Here is a 20676-nt window from a genome sequence, read left to right on the forward strand (position 1 = left end):
CATTTTGATACTAAACTTCGTTACCTTAAAACATATTAACGGTGTTGTTTGTATAAATATAAGATGGGATTCTGCTGTCCCATCTAAAGTGAGAGGTGAAAAAGTGGTGGTTAGAATAGGTAGTTGGTTTAAGTCCTTGATGTGATGACATTGTCCTGTATAAGATTGTCATCATATAGTGTGAACCCTTAAAACACAGTTGCTTGGGTTATAAGATCTTTCGTGTATGAGCTGTATGCGCATGGGACCAGGCACTTAACTCAACACCAGGCAGTCCACAACGGGAGAAGCTAAGCGGGGAGTTTCCGAAGGATTTCCCTGGGGAAGTATCTCATTGGCTCCCGTCCTGTGTTCGGCCCTGTGATAGATTTCTTTCCTTTACTGTGTCAGTTAACCTGCCCGGATCCATCAGCAGCCTGTCCTCGGCGTCTTCTCTGGAGCACAAACAGAGCCACCCCAGGAAACTGAACGCACGTAGCAACGGCAAGAAAACCCTGAGCAAAAGCCCGTCTGCGCCATCGCGAGCCAGTGCTGGTATCTATGGCTTTTTCAACCTGGCTTTCTTGGTGTTTTTTATCTTGGTCTGTTTGTAAGTAGACTTGCTCTTTTTAAATGTGTAGAAGGAACCCTTTCCTTCCGTCAGATTGAACTACGCGCACCCTTCCCCGTGTCGCCCCCAGCCCCACCTCCCTCCCCTCCTTGAGCAAACTCGAGCTCTCAGCCTTTCCCCTGGCGCTCTGCCCACGCCGGGTACCCGTCTTCCCCATGTGCCCGAGGCCTCCAGCCCTTTAGGGCTCATTAGAGAACTTTATGACACAGATAATCGGAAATATATGGTTTGTCATGTTACCTCTTTCTGAAACCAAATAATAATGAACATGTATTATGTGCTTATTATTTCAAGTACTATTCTAGGCGCTTTACGTACCTTATTGCACGTAATTCTCAAAATAGACCCGTGGAGCAGGTGCCATTGTTGGCGCCCTCATTTTACGCACGAAGAAGCTGAGGCCCAGGGGTAAGGCGTGGTGTGCTCCGGCAGGCAGTGCGTGAGGGGCCCACCCGGCCTTCACCCTCAGGCGTCTGCGGCGCTCTCTGCTGCTGCTCAGTCCATCGCTGCCCAGGGGCCATCAGCCTCCCCGCCCCGGGGTCCCAGAGCCCTCCTGGCAGCCGGCGGCGAGCTGAGCTCTTGCCTCTCAGCGCAAGCACAGCCTAGGGCCGCCTGCACTGTGCCCCTGGCTCAGGTGGGGCCGTGGGCTGTGATTCTGCCTTTTGCTGCTCGGTCTAGGACTTTACATTTATTTTCAGTTAATTTAATGTTAGAGGCTTCATGCCTCTGAATTTCTTTCTCACATCATGTGTGTCAGCTTTTTCACACGCTCTTGTGTCACCTGCATATTTATACAGCCTGCTTTCCTCTGTTTTCACCCAAGTTGTTATTTAAAACTCCGTGGGCAAGGGTCCGAGGCTCTCCCAGCAGGTCGGCCACGGGAACCTGTTCTGACGCGGTCGGGCCTGGCGCTGAACCCGGCGCGGTCGTCTGCAGTCCGCTCACCTTCAGTTAGTGCGGGGATGTGCAGGACGCTTCCTCACACTTCGGGTTGAAGTTGTCGTACATGAAATTTATTGCAGTTCGCTTGTTTACCTACATGGAAAACTCATCCAGAAAGGAAAGGAAGCCATTTTGCCAGAAATTACTTTTTATGAATTTTATAATAATTACAAGATCCTTTTTCTAATGCTTTTAAAACTGGTCCTGAATCAGTATTTTATTATAGAAAATGCTCATGACAGGATTTTTCTTCTTTTTAAAACCCTTTATTGTATGGGGAAAAACAACAACAACCCCAACAAACAGCCCTCAGCAGTAACATTGCTGATAAACCTAAGGGTCGGGACTCTGAAAACAGGGAACCGAGAGCATTGGCTGAACTTGTCCCCGCAGACTGTGTAGTTTCGGGGTGCGCCCCTCCCCTGCAGCCGGGCTGCCCAAGGCCAGGAGCAGACCCGCGGCCAGGCGGCGATTCCAGTCCAGCCGGCCCTCTTTCTGTGTCTATTTTAAGGCTCCTTCATTTGGAACTTGGGCTTTTGACAGTTACTTGATTTTGACATTTATTCGTGGGTGTGGAACTACCTTTTCCACCCTAGTGTGCCTAATATTTAACCTCTTTGTTGTTCTCATCAACTTGAGGAGCGTGCACACCTAAGCAGCAGTGAAGCTGAAGGAAGGTATCGTGCGGGTGGGACAGGGGGCCTTTTAGGGGAGCGGGGCAGAGACGGGGCGGGCATGAGAGACTCCGCGTTTGGAACCCCAGACGGCTCCTGGAGAAAGTTTTCTAGATGAGTCATATTCCATTTTCCCTGGAGATACGCGTTTGGGGGAGATGTGGACGGCAGGGGGTGCACCTTATTGGGAAGTTAGGCAGAGAATTGAAGAGGAGCGGCAGAGAGAACGGGTCGGGGCGGGGAGGGGGGTCTGTCCTCAGCCTAGAACTCGTCTTTGGTCCACTGTCTACGGACAGCCTGGGGCAGACCTGAGGGTTTCTGGTCGCGGGGTCTGGGTTTTCACCCAGGCGTGCCACCTGCTGCCTGTGAACACCATGTCTTACTTAGTTAATTTCTGAGTTTGCATCTTACCTATAGTTATAATTCTTATGAAAAACACTTTGTAAACTGTGAACTGCTATGGAAAGAGTAGTTATTATGAGGGCCCAGGACTTTTTAGTATTGCGCTTTTTCCAGACCTCCCCCCTCCTCCTCCCGGGGCTTATTTGTTGCCATGGTTGTAGCTTCTTGCCCTTTCGCAGTGTGACTTGCCCTCTACCCCATGCCCTCCCCTGGGCTTCTCGAGGCCGCCCAGGTAACGGCTATTCAGCCTGGTTATGGGCTGATGGGCGAAGCCTCAGGGCCACCTCTTCCCTGTTACAGTTGAAAAACTTTCTAGACTATTTCTCCAGGACGTCTGATGTTTAATAAAGGGCTTTTCGGGGTTGAGGTTTGAATCAAGGCGAGGGGGAGAGTGGTTTCGTCCCTAATAAGGAAATTAGTTTGGGGTCATTGGAACCTTACAGCAGTTTCACCGTCAAATCACCTTCCTGTCCAGTGAACTGCTGTAATTGTAGCATTTTACAATCGGCCAACGACAGCCCATGGGCCAAATCCAACCAACCCCGTTTTTTGTAAATAAAGTTTAATTGGAACACGCCGCGCCCATTCTGTCTGTGTCGGCTGTTGAGCTTCATCAGCTGAGCTGAGTGGTTGTGACGGAGACGGTGTGGCTTGCAAGGCCCAGAACACTGACCGTCCAGCCGACAGAAAAGGCGCGCTGGCCTCGGCTCTCGGAGACGGGGCCGCCAGGCAGTCTAGGTAGAGGGGATCAGGAATCGTGTGTGACATTCCCGTGGCAGTAACCTTCCCAGGCAGCCCTTCACGTTTCCTCTGAACAGCTTGACCTCACGTGCGAGAAACAGAACTAGAGGTCAGCGATTTTCAACCAGGGTGCTGCAAGAATTTGTGAAACATGCAACACCTGGCTCTGTAGTCAGGGGCACTGACCTCTTTTCCCTCAGATTGTCGAATAAAAAAATGACGACAGCCAAAACAATAATAGCCGTCCAGTGTGAATGAATCATAGTTCTATCTATTTTTTTTTTTTTTGGTCAGATTGGCAAAAAATATATTTCTCGGTGTGCCGCAGAGTTTTCGTTAGTTTGTGTGCCGTGAGATGAAAAAGGTTGAAAATCGCTGCTGTAGACGATCTATACTGAAAGGCATCATATATTGAAATCTCCAACCCACTAGACTGGTTAGAATACCTAGTGGTTTTTTGGCTAATGTGCTTTTTGAATTTTCCCCCCTTTGTTTTCTCTCCTCTTGGCCTGCCCTGTCCCCTCCCCCACCAACCCATTAAACAGGTTTGAACTCCTCAGCAGCATCTGCAGCAAATGGTACCCGCTGTGAAGGGGAGCTGCAGCTCGGGGACAGAGTGCTGGTGGTGGGCCAGAGAATCGGCACCGTCAGGTTCTTTGGGACGACAAACTTTGCTCCAGGTAACTCATGTTCAGTTTGAATTCTTTGGAACACCAAAGGTGTAAAATGTTACATGTAAATGCCGTTTAATTATAGAGAATTTTTGATTCACAGTTGGTAACTGTGGCGCAGAAAATGCAAAACCATGATTAAACCGCAGACTGTTTGTGCCCATGTTGACTGTTACCCGTAAATTTTTCCTGCCAATTGTGTCTTCAGTTGCCTGGTGTTAAAAGTAGTTGTCACTCTCCAGTTTCACTCGCTGATTGCTGAGTGTGCTTAATGACAGAGAAAACACTTTAAGATTCGGCGTTTGCTGAGGATAATCTTGAAAATGAGTAGGTGATGCGTTAACTGCACGTAGCTTTTGTGTACCCTGGGACCTTAAAAATACGTGTGTTTACATATTAATTACGTTGCATTTCCAGAAGTAAAGGCTGTTTTTCTCTTGTATCTTTAGTGACTGTGATTTCAGGTGGGAGCCAGTTGAATGAAGCCATGTTGGTATGTTTTGAACAGCAATGTGCTGTTTTGACACATGGTGGCATCGCAGCATGGAAGGACCAGGCTGCCGAGAGCATTGATTTTTAAAAAAAGTTTGTAGCAGTCTGTCAGGAACTGTGAAGGGTCTGAAATGTTACCCTATTTGCAAGCTAACAAGTTCGATTGCCACGCTTTCATCGATGCTGGCAGATGGTGGCTCCTGGGCCAGAAGCAGAGGACTTTAGTGCTCACAACAATAGCAATAGCCAGGGTGTCACCGTTTTTTTTGGGGGGGGGGGCAATTGTTCCCTGAGCCCCAGTTCCCTGAAGGTGAGATAGAGAGGGCCAGGTGTATGCTATAGAAGAGGAGCTGTGAGCTTAAGCATCTGCACCTTTACGCCAGACAGGGAGCATGCCCGTGTTTTGCTCTGGGGAGACTCTGTCTCTCTCCTCCAAGCCTGTCCTCTGTACAGATATCCACCAGCAGCCCGTCAGCGCCTCCGTCCATAGAACGTGCAGAAGCAGGAGTGCGCCCTGCAGAACTGTCACCCCACACATTCCCGTTTCATTAAAGCCACTTATAATTGCAGTGCAATTAATTGATTTGAGAGGGGCCATATGTTTTATAATTCGTGTTTCTCTTAGGCCTCCAGGTAGTAATTGAGGATGGCTGGGATGTTCCTAATGTAGCTCTCAAATAAAAACTTAGGAACCCCAAGGGCAGGTTGATTTTTCATGGTCACCGTGTGTCTTTTGAGTTTCTGTCCCATGATTCTATTAGACAAGGCTGGAGTGGTTTGATCCGCTGGATACAGGTCATCGTTTAGTTTGACTTTAAATTTTTTTAAATTTTTAATTTTTTGTTTAAATGACTTTTAATTTTTAAATTCCTAATGTGGAGCATTTAGAAATCTGGGAAGCAATAAGCCAATATAATAAAAGTTAGAAACTTTTCCGTTAAAGTCATTCTGCCTTTTAGAAAGCAGTCGCATGTATTTCTCATGGCATCAATGGCTCTATCATTCAGTTCTGTAGAACAGGGGTCATATGTAGGCTTTTTATAGATGATAAACTCTAGACCTGAGAGGGTCTTGTTTAGTCTCTCTAGCATTTTTATCGGTGCCACTTCTGAAAGAATGTTGTTTTTTAAATGGGAAGATGTTGGTACCTCACTACGACCTGACGATGTGTGGTCATTGTTGTTCACACTTGTCACAGTGTCTTTCATTGTGTGTTGCACATTTTCAAGAGTTATATGGTAAGCATGTAGCAGTCATGTGGTACATTAAAATGAGAAAATGCAAAAAAATTATATAGAAAAAGCATCAACGGCAGAAGGAAGTAAAACGTGGAAAATTATAACTCTGTCCTTCAGAGAAACAGCAGTGGCAGCCAGGCTGACCTGGTTAATGACATTCAGAAATGTGCTGAGCTGCATTCAGAACATGCATTGCTCTCTGCTTGTGCGTAGTAGGACTGTTTAAATGTGAAAGACATGGTCATGCAATTAATCTTTCCAGCCCAAACCCCAGTATTTGGAAATGGGCTCAGGTGTCATCTTTTTGAACATAAGGGGGAAACTCTTAAGAACGTCTGATTGCCTTTTTAGACATTACATAACTGACTCTTTGAACCAGTAATCTGAAAGAAACAATATTTTTGTATTTTGGAATTTATAATTTGCAATGAGTTTTTCAATACCTGTATCCCTATTTTTTATTTGATACTGATTGTAGGAGACCAAATACAATCACTACTGTATTTTCCTTTTAAGTGAACAGGAAATTGTATGGATTTTTAGGTACTTTTAATTGGTCTTGAGGCGCCCTCGATTCGAGAACCTTTCCTCTAGGAGTATTTGTCCACTTACCTAATATTTACCACGCTAAAAGCAACCCCACTACGGTAATGTTAGGCTCTGGAAAAGGAAATCCCATGACTTTTCTCAGAGTGGACCCTTTTAAATACTTAAAAGCCTTTTCGAAAATCCCTCCCCTTAGCTAAGCTAAATCTTTTCATTTCATCCTGAGTGGGGATAAAAAAGTAAGAAGAAGAAGAGTTGCCACGATGCCTGGGCATATCTCCCGTATTATTTGCGTGCTGCTTTGGTTATTTCGGAACTGACTGTGGTGCTCTGACACCGGGAGAGTGAGATGCAAAGGTCACGCGTGCGTCTGTCCGCCCAGCGCTGGGCCGCGCGTCCCGGCCCCGAGCACAGCTCCTGCGACGCGGCGCCAGGCCATCGCGGTCCCAGGCCGCTGGCATCACAGCCGGCCCGCGGAGCTCGCGCCTGCCCGGTCCAGCTCTGTCTCTCTCCACAGCTCCGCAGTCAGGCTCCGAAGACGTGGCTCCTGCTCGTTTTTCAGCCCTTCCAACTTCATCATTTGAAAGCTGAGTGGTCGTGACGATGGCGCCTCCTGTGGGTCATTTGTGAGACTGTGAAGCCATCGAGACTTGGGGCTCGCGGAAGACGTGACAGTTTGGCTGTGGCGCAGGCGCCCCTAAAACCGGCCCTTCTCATTGCAGGCTGCTGGTACGGCATAGAGCTCGAGAAGCCCCACGGCAAGAACGACGGCTCCGTGGGCGGCGTGCAGTATTTCAGCTGCTCCCCGCGGCACGGGATCTTCGCCCCGCCCTCCCGGGTGCAGAGGTGAGGGCCGGAATTCACGTTTGTTCGCAAGAGCTGGCTGAGATTTGCCCGGGTTTGCGGTCGGAGCCCCGAGTTTCACATGGAAGACGTGCGCTGACTGTGTTCATCTTCTTTCGTGGGGTTCGCCAGCCACCTCCTTCAGAGAGGAGGTTTGCGGAAAGCTAAATTTGCTTTGCTGGAGATTTGCAATTTTAAAAGCCTCCTTTATTCCTCATTTGCAAACCCTATGAGTACGTGGAGGCTATTAGAAGTGGCTTTGCCGCTGACACAGAGCAGCGCGCCTCATCTGGCATGCAAACAGAAGGGAAAATGCTCTCTGATTGCTTCAGGGCCCTGGCCTTCTCCCGCAAACCTAACGGGACCAAAGTGGCTTTTCCTCTGATTTCCTTAGTTTTCAAAAATAGACAGGCAGTAGATCTCGGGGGGAAGCGAAGCCTCAAGGATTTATGTGTGATACACCTCCTCGGTGTCTCTTCTTAGCATAGTGCACTTTTGTATCAGCTCACACCGGTTATAAAAAATCATTTGAGCAGAAATTAAGTTGTCACGAATTCCAGAATGACTTATGTGCTGAATGACTTACGTGCTGAGAGAGGCTGGCTTGGTGTGCTTTCCAGTGGGTGGGCAGTGGGATGCTGATCTTTCAATAGGGAATAGCATCTGTGGCCTAACCACCTTCGTGAGAATAGTCTGCAGTCACACCCTAGGAGTCTTCTCCGGTTCACGTCCAGCCGGACTGTGTGACCACCTCCTGACATGTTTATATCCATTTGCTTTTTCATATTGAATAATTACTTACAGTTTTTGTATTAATTTTCTTCTATGATGTACTTGATATAGTTTTATTTATTTATGATAATATAGCATTGAATGTATCATGCTTTGCAGTTTATAAGGTGTCTTTAATTAAATATTTCTTTATTTGACCCTAATAAGCATTTGGTCAGGAGAGCTGGGAAACTGCATTTAGTAAGTGGCGGGCTCTGTGCAGTGCATTTCGGATGCATATCCCATGAATCCCAAACCCAGTGGGGTGTTACGAGCGCTCCCATTTTGCAGGTGAAGCAACTTTCACGAGATGAAGTAATTTAGCTAAAGTCTTATAGCTAGTGTAGGGGAGGAAAAACTTTTCCTCTCCCCTCAGGATCTGGGGTGGGTTCGGGGTGTGTGTCTGTGAATTAAACTGACAACAGATAGATTAACAGGAGAAAATATATTACAAATTTATTAAATTTTATTTTTACATGCACGGGGTATCACAGAAAGAAGTGAACAACCAAAGTGGCTGGGTTAGAGTGTTTATAGACATCTTAATAGGGGAGGAGGGCGGTAGTCTATTTACAGGAGAGCGAATGATTGTTAGGAGAGATGTGGGCCCTCAGGAAAACCTGTGGGAGGTATGATGGTTGGTGACAGTGTCTGTCTGGGTGTCATGTGTCGGCTCTGGTCTCCTCTCCTGGGATAAGAGTCAGCCTTCTCTGCTTGATGAAACTCCTGGGGAGGGGATTTGCAACTGAGTTCTGTTTTTGGAGGATCCGTTTTTGGCAGCTAGAGTTCAGAGAAAGCCTCTCCCTGCATTTGTTGATTCTCATAGTTCTTCGGCTCAGAATAATCTTCATGCCAGAGTGGCATGTGTTGCGGGGAGCATGTTTTGATCTCCTATGTTAGTGATTGATGCAGCCAGACTCAGCCCAGGGTTGTTATTTTTGCTATTTTTTTTTTGTAAGCCCTTGTTTTTAGACAGGTTGCTGTTTTTGTTGTTGTTTTCTCTTGGAGTCATTTTATAAATGAAAAGGAGGTCATAGCTAATGATTAGCATTTATGTTAGTGGTTCAAGGTCCGTGTGCCCAATGTTTCGAAAGGCCCAAACTTGGAACGTCAGAGTTTGGAGCAAGAAAAGGTTTCGTGATGGAGAAGGCACCAACTGAGAAAATGGGAGCCCTAGTGAGTCCTCAAATCCATCTTAAGAAAGTGCAGAGTTCAGGCTTCTTTTATGTCCAGGGAAGGGGAAATGGGAGAGGCAAGAGGTGATTGACAAGGGCGGACACCTGGGCACCAGCATGGTCCGAGGAAGACCAGACATCTCTTCATTCCCAGCCCACTGACCCCAGTTGATTGGTGCCCTGTCACGAGGCTCCTGCAAATCTTTGATAAACAATCATTATTGTGGTACATATTTCCCCCATCTCCTCGCGAGAGACACCTTCTGGCAAGGGGCTGTTTTCGTAAACACTCAGGCCACCCGCAGAATTCCTCTAATGATTAGCGTGTCTGTGTGCAGGAACCCGGCAGGCTTGAACAGGATGGAGTTGCTCTGGGACACGTTCATGTGCCAGCACTGTCTTAGGCCCTTGTACGTGTTGCAGCAGCCACCCTGCAGGTTACGCACGATGATTATCCCTGTTTCACAGATAAGGAAAGTAAGCACAGAGAGGTTAAGTGAGTTGTGCTATTGTGCACAGCTCCCAAGTGGGGATTGGAGCTCACATGGCCTAGGAATGGTTAAAAGAGGCTCAGTGGCTTTCTTCAAGGCCTGTGTCTTATAAATGATTGACTTGGGAGTAAAATCCATGCTGAGTGACAGTCTTCTGCGTTCTCTATTACTTTGGAAGAAGCTTCATTAACACATTGCTCCAGTCTCGTACAAGTTTTATTTGTCTCCCAGTCATGGGGACAGGGGTTGTTCATTTCATGTTTGATTACCCAGAGAACATAGGGCGGCTTATTGCAGGCACAGTAAGTATTGATCAAATCGAGCGCAGTGTTTTTTATGCCGTAACAGCTTTCCCTCTCTTTTATGTTACGAAGCCACTTTCTTTTACGTGGTTTCATCTTTTCCTCGCTTTGTTAATGGAACACATGTTTTCTAATTTGTTTTTTTTTCTGGCCTTCTATTTGGTCTTCTTTAAGGTGATTCATTTGAAAGCAGCTCCCTCTTAAAAGAAACAGGGCTCCCTCTCTAAATGAACCGCTCTCTCGATCCAGCTGTCTTCCCGTCATCTTCTGATTGTGTCATTCATCACCATCAAACACTATTAAGTGTCTTTTAGCACTTTGTGCTGTGCTAGGCGTTCTGTAAGCAAATAAAACAGACATGGTCCCTGATTTTGAGGAGTTTCTCGTTTAAACCAGCTTTGGAGCTCTTTAAAGATTCCACTGATCTTCCAGAAGGAAGATTTAAAAAAAAAAATCTTTTTAATTGAATTTATTGGGGTGAAGAAGGAAGAACTGTAAACTAGGGACTGTGTGGGGACAGTCTGAGTGGCCGGTCACAGTCTCACCTGGCATAGTGCTTCTCTCAGATTGTGGCTGGCCTTTTCCCCCCTTTCTATTTAAAAAATGTGCCTCCTGTCCCAGAACCTTTGCACATATTACTGCCTCTGCCTGGATGGTTTTCTACTAAAAAACACCCAGCTTTCATATGTTAATGGAAGAAAAGGTATAAACTTTTCTTCCATTAACATATAAATCAACCAATATTTCTTTAGAGAGATTCTAAGAAAACTATCATCTGACTACCTACCTACCTACCTACCTACCTACCTACCTACCTACCTATCTTTTTGCCCAAGTGGTCATCAGCATAGTATTGATTTTCTTATTCTTAGGTCTCACTAATAGATCCTTATTACTAATGAACTGATCACTTTTAGAATTAAGTTCTCAACTATCCATCACCACTTAATTCAGGTATCTGCCTTTCTTTTCATCAAGTCATATTTTGTGTCCATCAGTCCGTCATTGACTGCTGTATGTTGAATGTCATGTAAAAAAGATGCATATGAATTGCAAGACAAAAATTGCAAATGTTGCAAGAGTTGCAGGATTTCTTGATGGTGCCAATATATGCCAGAGGAAGTGATTGACATAGCAATCATTTGCAGGTTTAGGTCAGCAAACAATTGAAAGAAAATGAGACTGTTAGGATATTGGCCTTTAAAAAATGATGATTTGAATGTTAAAAAATCAAGACAGACCTGTCAGGAAAGCGACCTTTATGATTGTGCTTAGACTCAAATATAAAATAAAAAAATGTTGAATTGTTTTAGCCATGTAATTTTATCAGAATAATCACGGACTCACCTGATACCTTTTTAAAATTTAAGAATGTGATGTTTTTACAACTATAATCTAAATTTAATCTGAAATAAATTTATTTTCATATTTTTTGGTTTCCTCTTTGAAGATAGGCTTCCCTATTTTAAGTGAATTCACTTTAAGTTGACTTTTTCTGTACTAATATCTTAGATAACAAGGGCCTCTTTTGTTTGATTATTGCCTGTCTCTCATGCCAGATTGAAGTTTATTCCTGGCTCCTCATAGATGCTCAATGAATGTTTGTTGAATGAGTGAAATAAGAAACAACTCACTGGCGTGAAAGCCTCAGTTAAGAGCCAGTCTTAAATCCAAAGGCCAGCAACTTCTAACGAGGTTTGCATTACTCGTTTCATTCACAGAGTAACCGATTCCCTGGACACGCTTTCAGAAATTTCTTCGAATAAACAGAACCGTTCTTATCCTGGTAAGATTACACAGTTTTATATTCCTAATAATTATTCCTTTGCTTTTATTTATTGAAGCATTCTACTGTGAAGTGTATATGTATGCAAAAGATGTATAAGATGTATTTGTACAGTTTATGTAATCATAAAGCAGACTTCTAGGACCCGCCCCCAAGAGGAAGAAGATGATTACTGCACAATAGAATCTCCTGTGTATCGCTCTAGCTTGTTGTTGTTGTTTAAAATTATCACCAGAAGATATGATTAAAAAAAAAAAAAAAGTTTTTATTGATTTTAGAGAGAGAGGAAGGGAGAGGGAGAGAGAAACACTGATCCGTTGCCTGCCATATGCACCCCCTGCTGGGGCTGAACCGGCAGCCCGGGCCCGGACCCCGACCGCCTGGTTCCTGCGTCGATGCTCGATCACTGAGCCATGCCCCCGGGCTCAAAACATCTTTTTAGAAATTTACCTTTTGTGTAATCTTTTTTTATTTTTAGATAATACTCCGTCGTTTGGGGATGACGGAAATTTACCTTTTGTGTAATCTTTTTTTATTTTTAGATACTACTCTGTCATTTGGGGATGACAGCAACCCTAAGCTCTGATGTTTATTATTTACTGTTTTATAAACTGGATACGGGTAGCGATAGTGTTTTAAAACAGTTTTCTCCTTTTTTTTATATGATTTATCAAGATGAATATTTGAGAGAAAAGATTCAGCTTTATCAATGTGTATATAATTCAGTTTTATTTGGCTTTCAAGAGCTTTTCTAATAGAACTTCCAAAAGCAGCGTCACGATGGTAACTTACTCGTGCCTGTGCGTCGTGTGTGAGGAAGGGAAGATAAGACTCTGTCATGAAACCTGAACTCCTTCTGTATTCTGTATGCACGTGTTTTCTCTGCTTCCCGTTTCCAAAGAAATGCCCGAACTAGCAGAACATCCGCAGGAGAAACGGTGGAAGCTCCCTTCTAATAAGGACTGCAGATTTGTGACTTGTTTCTCCTCTTGTGACCTTAACTTTCACACTTAGGTTTCAGGAGAAGCTTCAGTACCACCTCGGCTTCTTCCCAAAGGGAGATCAGCAGGAGAAATGCGTTTGCCAAGTGAGTATTAAGAGGATCTAGAAAAAACACCCCTCAGCGGGGGAGCAGGGCAGGATTTTGTGGAGGAAGAAAAGGGGGATTTTGTGTCTTTTACTTTGCTCGGTAGAATTTTGACACTTTAGGAAAAAAAGTGTGATGAGTGTATCAGGAGGAGCTCATTTAAAAATGTCACCAGTGACTAAAAGTGCTGGACTGCATGTATTTTCAAATTTGTTTAGTACTATTAATGAAAGTTGGAGGAATTTACATTTTGTGTTATCACTGAATAGGGTGGATTGATTTTTTTTACACTCGGTTTACTTAATTAGTCAGAGATTTGAGTTTTTTCAGCAGTACCAGAAAGAAAGGTCAGGCCTGTCTGCATAAGGTCGTCTGACTGGTCTTTAAAAAAAGACTCCCACTCCGTCTTCGGGAGTCTACTGCTCAAAATGCGTTTTTGTTTGTTCGTTTCTTTCTTGTAGAGAGAACCTCTTTCTCTTTTTTGTTTATGTTTATTTATCCCACACCCTCTTTGACCTCTAGAGGAGCTTGAGGCTCTTCTAGACAGTTATTCTTTCCAGCGAATCTATGAACAGTGCCGGGGGAAGGGGTCCCCGGCTGGCAAGTGCCTCAAGCCGTGGGCTCCGCGGAGAAGCCGCTAGAAGATAGAGCCCAGGCAGGAGGCCTTGGCCGTCAGCTAAGCAGGGGCAGGCGTTCATGTAATAACCTCGCATGAAGTCGTTGGGGGGCTTCGTGGAGATCTGACGTTCCATGTGGGACCCCCACTCGCCCTAAGGGTCTGTTAGGTGCTTCTGGGTGCTGCTCAGCAGGGTTGGGTGCTGGGTGCTGCTCAGCAGGGTTGGGTGCTGGGTACTGCTCAGTAGGGTTGGGTGCTGGGTGCTGCTCAGCAGGGTTGGGTGCTGGGTGCTGCTCAGCAGGGCTGGGTGCTGGGTGCTGCTCAGCAGGGTTGGGTGCTGGGTGCTGCTCAGCAGGGTTGGGTGGGTGGGTGTTTTTTCCCCTTTTAAGGAAACCTTTGCTGATTTTGAGAATTTTGAAATCTGTCTCCTCGCTCTAGTAGCTGAACGAGTTCAAGGGCAGTAACTAAGTGTGCGCTGCAGTTTATTGAAGATAGTCAGGAGTTCCCAGGCAGGATGGAAGGAGTCGCTAAGGAGACAGCGGGGTATCGCGATTCTGAAGGGGAGGAGGTGTCGGGTCAGGGTCGCGATGGCGCCGAGGGTGTGAGGGCAAGAGCGTGGTGCGGAGACGCAAGAGGAGAAAGCAGCCGGGGAGTGGGAATCGCTCGCAGGCATGCCGACCCGCGGACGTGTGGGACAGTGTCAGGCCCTCTGTTTTCTCTGAGAAGAAAGCGACTCCTACAGATTGAGACTTAGTAGCTGCTGGAAAAAAGAAATATACTTTTGAGGATATATACTCAATTTTAACTTATTTATTTTTATTTGTAGAACGTGTGACCTTTCAGAATGTGTGGGTGGGTGTTGTAAGGAGCACAAGGAAGGGTTAGTGCCAGCTGGGTCAGGTCCCCTGTACACGCATGTAAATAAACCTTGGGTCCAGGTGAGTGTATTACTAAAGTAGTCAAACGGGAAAAACTTAAAAAATGGCAAACAGGAGTATATTCTACTATTGCTATTTAGAATAAAAAAAATCAAACTGCGAACCTAGAGTATTCCCTCTCGTGCTGAACTGCGAGCTGCGGTGGAAACGAAGGCGACGCGCGCCCCACGTGGCCGTCGCTCTGAAGCTTTCCTCCCCTCCCCGTGACAGAGCGAAGCCCGCCCTGCGCCGCAGCTGGAGCAGCGCGGCCCCCGCGGGCGCGGGCCTGGGCGCCGAGGGGGGCGCCAGGCTGCACGAGGGCTCCCAGGTCCTCCTCACCAGCTCCAACGAGATGGGCACCGTGCGCTATGTGGGCGCCACCGACTTCGCGGCGGGCATCTGGCTCGGGCTGGAGCTGCGCAGCCCGAAGGGGAAGAACGACGGCGCCGTGGGTGACACGCGCTACTTCACCTGCAAGCCGAACCACGGGGTCTTGGTGAGGCCCAGCCGAGTGACCTACCGGGGAATCAATGGGTCGAAGCTCGTGGATGAGAACTGTTGAGTTCAACTCCCGGCGTGTTCAAGTGAGCGAGCGTGTGCGTGTGAGAGCGTGTGTACATATATGTATACGTGTATATATAGGCTGTGAAATAAAGAGCCTGTGGCAGATGTCGACTTTATTCAGCCACCGTTTAGAGTTTGAAAGTGTGGCTGTTCTTCCTAAAAACTTACAACAATTCAGAGCGACGCCTTTAAAGAGCTAGCACGATGGAACGGTTCTCTTAAAACAGTTTTGAAATGAGCATTTTTCAAAGCTCTCGAGGCTCTAGACCCAAGAACAGTCTGGACGTAGGGCAGAGTGTGGCCTGGCTGCTGCTGCCTCCGTTTCATCTTTGCACACGGTGCTGGGTTTTTCTCAGGCCGTAGGTGTGCAGGTTTCACCAGCTTTGGTTAACATATGACATCCACAGGACCTTTTTCTGTCAACTGTTTTTTTTGGGTTTTATTTCTTTTTGTACTAGTAAGTACAGTAAGAGAATAGTAGCTCTGTGCCTAGTGTCTTTTTCATATTTGGGGGCAAAACTGTTTGCCCTTTCAGGAGCGCCTCATCTAAAGATATGTTAGAATTTTGGAGTCAGTTGGGGCCTCAGAGGCTCCTGAGCTCAATGTCTCGCCCATCGCCAAGCTCAGAAGTGGGGTCGGAAGCAGCCGCCTTGCCCGGGGTCACTCACTGGCCGGTTAACGCGGCTGAGAGTAGAGCGTGGGCCTCCTGACCTGTGGCGCATGCTCTTTCCTCTCTACAAAGTGTATAATTTCAGGTTTTTCCTCTGTGTTGGTGACCTCCTCATCCGGGTGAATTATAAAAACTCTGATTAGGTTTATGAGTTCAAGTCATAATAGGAGTTTTTTGTACATACTTGTTTATCTTCCTCATTGGACATATCTCCAAAACACACACACAGCACTTTTAAAACAATGCACTTTCATCAGTGCCATCACTTCCCTCTGGGATATGAAAAACAGTAAAAATGATATTTGTGAAGAGTGCAAGTTAAGATGTGTTGGGGAGAGTGTAGTAGTCACTCACTTAAATGTCAATGATTTCTTGGGGTTTTTTGTTTTATATATAAAGCTGGTGTTTGCTGTTTTTATACTTTCAGTTGTTGCACATCCATCCTGTTCTAAAGCTACAGAACTGGATCATGTTTTTATTTTCCTTGCTGAGCATGTGTTAACAAGCTAAGCTTCCAGACAGTGATGTGATGATGCAAAAGGTGTGTAGTGGACATGTACTGAAGTTTATGGTCCTGTAGGTATAACGATTGATCTCAAACTGTAGCTATTTAGACCTTAACCTGCAACAGAAATATCAGAACAGTTTGCTTTATAAGCTTAAAATCATCCCTCAGAGGGGAGCTTACTTTGTGCTCAGAAATACTACGTTGAACTATTTTGCGATATGCTCTTTAAAACCTGAATTCTGTTGCTTTGCCGCCTTTTTAAAAAGACGGGTGGCATTTCGAATACTACTATAGCTATTTTCCTGAAATACATTTGCAAAATAAGGCTGCTTTGTAACCAAGGAATATTTTTTTGATTGAAGATGATGACTCTACTGCTATTCAAAAGTGAACTTATTTTATTATATAGCTTATTTCTTAAAGACTCTATTTATACCGTGACATGAATCCCTGGTTATACTGAACTTGGGTGTCTGTAACTCTTCCTGTTGACTGTAAAACACTTCATGTTAGAAGCAGTGAAGCGAACACTGGATTTATTTTGCGATCAGAGAACCAGCTGTTCTCATTTTAGATTAGGGTTATTAAATCCATGTAATGTGTATGTTTACAGCTATACATGCAGATTCGGTGTTTTCATTTATGTTTTGCATATTCAATGTCAAAGTCACTTCTTGAGCATTAATAAAAGGGAAGCTGTTTGGGTTTTGGACGGCGTCTTGTCATTTACCCCAACCCCGACTCTGCTCTTCTCAGAAACCCAGGTGCAGACGCTTTGTGCTTAACTTTTTTTTCTTCTTTTTACAGTAGTGACTCGGATTTGCCCTGTCCCCATAACGAGTCTTAAAAAGTGTCATGTTTTCCACTCAACAAGTAATGTTTCTAGCCTCCCTATTACATTGTTTTGATGGACAGAGAGCCATTGAAGAAAAGAATGTGTTTCTACAGTTTTCTAAAATTGCTTAATTGTCTTTTATACCGGTGGGGTTTCATTTTTGTGTGTGAGGTAGGATAGAACACGTTGAATTTAGATCTTAAAAATATATGAATAATTACCTACATTCTACTAAAAACTTTGTTTCTATATTTTAGGGTAACTTGGTGGGAATGTTTTAAAATGCTTAAAAGTGTTCAGATACAGGTGTTCGCCGAATCTGAGCCGAGACGCTGTGGTCTTGCTCTGAGTCCCCTCAGCAGCCTCTCCTGAACCCCTTGGCCCCGCTTCATGTTTAATTTTTCTCCTGAGCACTTAGCGCCGTTGCTCACGGTAAACGTTTGGTTTGTTTATTTCTCTCTTCCCTCACTGGATCGAGGGATGGATATCTGGCTGTTTCGCCCATCGCTTGGTTCCTAACCTGGAATAATACCTGGCTCCCATCAGGTGCCTGGTAATGTTCATGGACTCCAGAGGCAGCCAGGCCACCGAGTGCTTGCAGCAGATGCCATCTAGGTAGCGTCAGACGGGGCCTCGGGAGCTGGCCCCGGACCCGGGGAATCTTACTAGTAAGGAAGGAAGGAGGGCAAGGAAGCTTAACTCGTGCGGCCCAGCTTTACCCCGGGTCAGTGGCATGAAGGACATAGAAAATGTTGGGTGTCAAGGGTAGAAAAGGGGACAAGAAAGACACAACAGGGTCACCTAAGGCAGCTGCCCTTATGCTCTCCCTGGGGCCCGCCTGAATTTATTTGCCGTGATGGTCATTTACGGGACACAGTGATGTGCCTGGTCTAGTACAGAGAGGAGGAACTGGGTCTTGGCTGAGCGTGCAGCATTGGTCCCCGGTGCCAAGCGTTTTATGTCAGCTCATGTGGACTATGTGATAACGTTATTTAAGCCACAGTGACCGGTGGCTGGAGACCTAATGTGTTAAGGATCATCCTTAATTAAGAAACGGATCGAGTCATTTTAACTCCCCTCGGAGACACGTAGAAAGCACCACCACACTGCAAGCCAGTAGGAGAATTTACTTTTATTTTTTTCATGCCCTTTGGTTCACTACACTTACTTATAATACAAATACATTAGTTAATACAAAACTCACATTATCACACATATTTTTAGTAGTAGTTTCGTAACACCCCTCGGTACATACTCAGGCCCCTATTTACAAACATCACATCGGCCGCTTGAATATACAACGGGCGTTGCTAGCGAAGCTCGTAGGCGGCTGCGCGGGTTGGCCACACCATCCGTTACACACAGGGTACGTCGGAGGCCTTTGCGTGGGCAAAATGAATGTTTTCTACCCAAATTTTTGCTAATGCTCCTTGTTACAGGAGGAAGAAGTATGTGCCGGCTTTTTTGTCCGGAGGGATGTGGCCTCAGGAGTGGGTACTTAGCGTTGTTTGACTTCGATAAATAAAACTAAATAGACAGTCTCAGAAATCTACTGGTGCTGAATTTGAACTTGAAGCATCTCTAAAGTGTAGGAAGTTTAAATAGTCAGATGCTGTGTTTCCGACATGCGTCAAACCTCACGGCGGTTACCTTTCAACTCCGGCTTTACTCAAAGTAGATGTACCTTCCTTAAGACTGAGCCGATTGTTTTCCACATAAATCAAAATAGACTGACGTGGGAACAAATCATGTTAAAATTATATGCTCGGCTTCAGGCTGTTCTTTTAATTCTTTCTTCACATGGCTTCTCGATTCAGCTTAGATCCCGGCTGCAGGGCTAGTGACATTGGCTGCCCTGCCAGGGCTCCTTATGAACGATAGGCACTACTCTCCAGTGTTTTTGGAAAAGGCATCCTAAAGTGGATTTTAAAATCAATAGTCATAACGAGTCCCATACTGTTAGCAGGGGACTGTGGAGGAGAGTAAGCTGAAAAACTTCAGTCCCCTTTATTGAACCTGCCAATAAAAATGGTCTCTAATAAGAATTCCAGTAAATTATACATACTGGTTAAAATGTAATTTTCCCGGATGATGTTTTTCTCGAAGGGAAGAGAGCTTAGGGAATTGAGGAGGAGCATGGAGTTTCTCGAGGCCTCACTGTGCATCCCCTGGCGTGTTACGAAGGAAAGCCCAGTGTCCATATTCTGTGTGTTCTGTGTTAGTTTCTTATCTCCTGTAAAACCTCACCAACTGCCTCCTGGAACATACATGAGGAAAATGAACTTCTGTCTTTAATATTACTTCATTTCTTCTGAGAACTGTGGAGTACTATATAAATATTACTTTGAAATAATGCAAAAATACTTAAATTGGTTTGTTCCCCCCATCGACTTTCAGATGCACTAAAGTATAGATAACTTGCCTGCAACCTTCACAGTCTTGCCTTTTGGTGGTTATTTGAACTGGTTGTCTTCTGGGGATTCTAGATCCACTATAAAGCTGTATAATTCAGGTTTCTAGAAATTGCCATCCAATGGCAGAGGGTGTCTGCAGATCTGAAAAGAGGGATTCTAGGCAATTCAGTGGTAACTGGGAGAGAGGACTCATGTTATTAATGAATTCCTCATCGCAGTGGCCCTGGGACGCTTACTTAGGCGCTGGACCCCAGAGACGCCTTCTGGTCTCAGTCATGTGCCTTATCCTGGGCTTTGTTACTCTGCTCTGGGATGGGCCTGGGAGGTGCAGATTGACACCCAACAGAAAGTGCATCAGATCTTCATCAATTATTAGGTGTGGCCAAGGATAACCTTCAGAAGGTAAGTTTTATAATTTTACTTTGCTAATAAGGTTAAATGAGTGGCGTGACACTGTAGGTGTGAAGGGCATTAACGGGCGCGATTCTCACAGTCCTGTCAGCTCTGCTTCTCCCAGGAACCCACCCCGATTAGCCTCATTTTGCTATGGTAACGATTTCATGATTTGTTGAAGAAATCTTTGAGTAGAAAGAATAAGCCCCAATCTAATACTAAACTTCTTTCTGGCCCGCTTCTGTATAAAGATTAAATACAATTTGGCTCCATGGGATTGTGCACCGAATTAATTGGCTCTAAATGAATTAAGAGTCAAGGTCAAGAAAAAGAACACACGCCAGTCGTGTCCTGCGGATGGTTGGAATTTACCTTCCCGGGAGGAGTAGGCTTGCAGATCTCAGCCTTCAGCGCTGGAGCAGGAGGGGGCCCAAACCACTCATATTTTTAAATGAGAGAGTAGGAGTTTAAGTAACTGGCTGGAGCCACATACAGGGTGGAGCAAAAGTAGGTTTACAGTTGTGAGCATTTGAAACAGTTAATTCTTGTATAATTATTTATTAGTTGTATTATTTTCCATACTGTGAACAACTGTAAACTTACTTTTGCCCCACTGTGTAGATAGATCATTGCAGTCTGATACCTGGGTCTCTTAACTCCTGCCCTCGGCTTGCTGTTTCTCAAGTAATTAAACCATCCAAAATATTATACTCATTGAAGTTTTATCAGTCTGCTAGTCATCTATACCTCTCTTAAAATGTAAATATTCTAGGGAGCCCTAATACATCAGTTGCTAGGGCTTAGTGACAGTTCATTTAATAAGATGGCCTTTTAACGACCTCCAGCTGGTAGGCACCTGCTGATTTTAGTGATGGCGGGTAATTGCTTTCCAGAGGCAGGAGGCCTGAGATCAATGGAGAGGGGGGATCGCTCAAGGGAGTGTCAGGCAGAGGGATGGAAGAAGTGGACACGGGAAGGCGCTGCCCAC

At 45.3% G+C, this 20676-nt stretch overlaps 1 protein-coding gene across 5 annotated transcripts in view; it reads left to right on the forward strand.

The window, feature by feature from the left end:
- Positions 1-16757, forward strand: part of CLIP4 (CAP-Gly domain containing linker protein family member 4) — a 47851-nt gene extending 31094 nt beyond the window's left edge. For all 5 annotated transcript variants that reach the window (XM_081156592.1, XM_081156590.1, XM_081156589.1 and 2 more), the window contains 6 exons: positions 391-534; positions 3915-4049; positions 7039-7162; positions 11620-11684; positions 12699-12771; positions 14536-16757. In XM_081156592.1, coding sequence (XP_081012718.1) covers positions 391-534; positions 3915-4049; positions 7039-7162; positions 11620-11684; positions 12699-12771; positions 14536-14866 — 872 coding nt within the window. In that variant the 3' untranslated portion in view covers positions 14867-16757. The remainder of the gene's footprint in view (positions 1-390; positions 535-3914; positions 4050-7038; positions 7163-11619; positions 11685-12698; positions 12772-14535) is intronic.
- The last annotated feature ends 3919 nt before the right edge of the window (positions 16758-20676 follow it).

Source organism: Miniopterus schreibersii (genome assembly GCF_964146895.1).
Source record: "Miniopterus schreibersii genome assembly, chromosome: 13".
Classification (NCBI taxonomy): domain Eukaryota; kingdom Metazoa; phylum Chordata; class Mammalia; order Chiroptera; family Miniopteridae; genus Miniopterus; species Miniopterus schreibersii.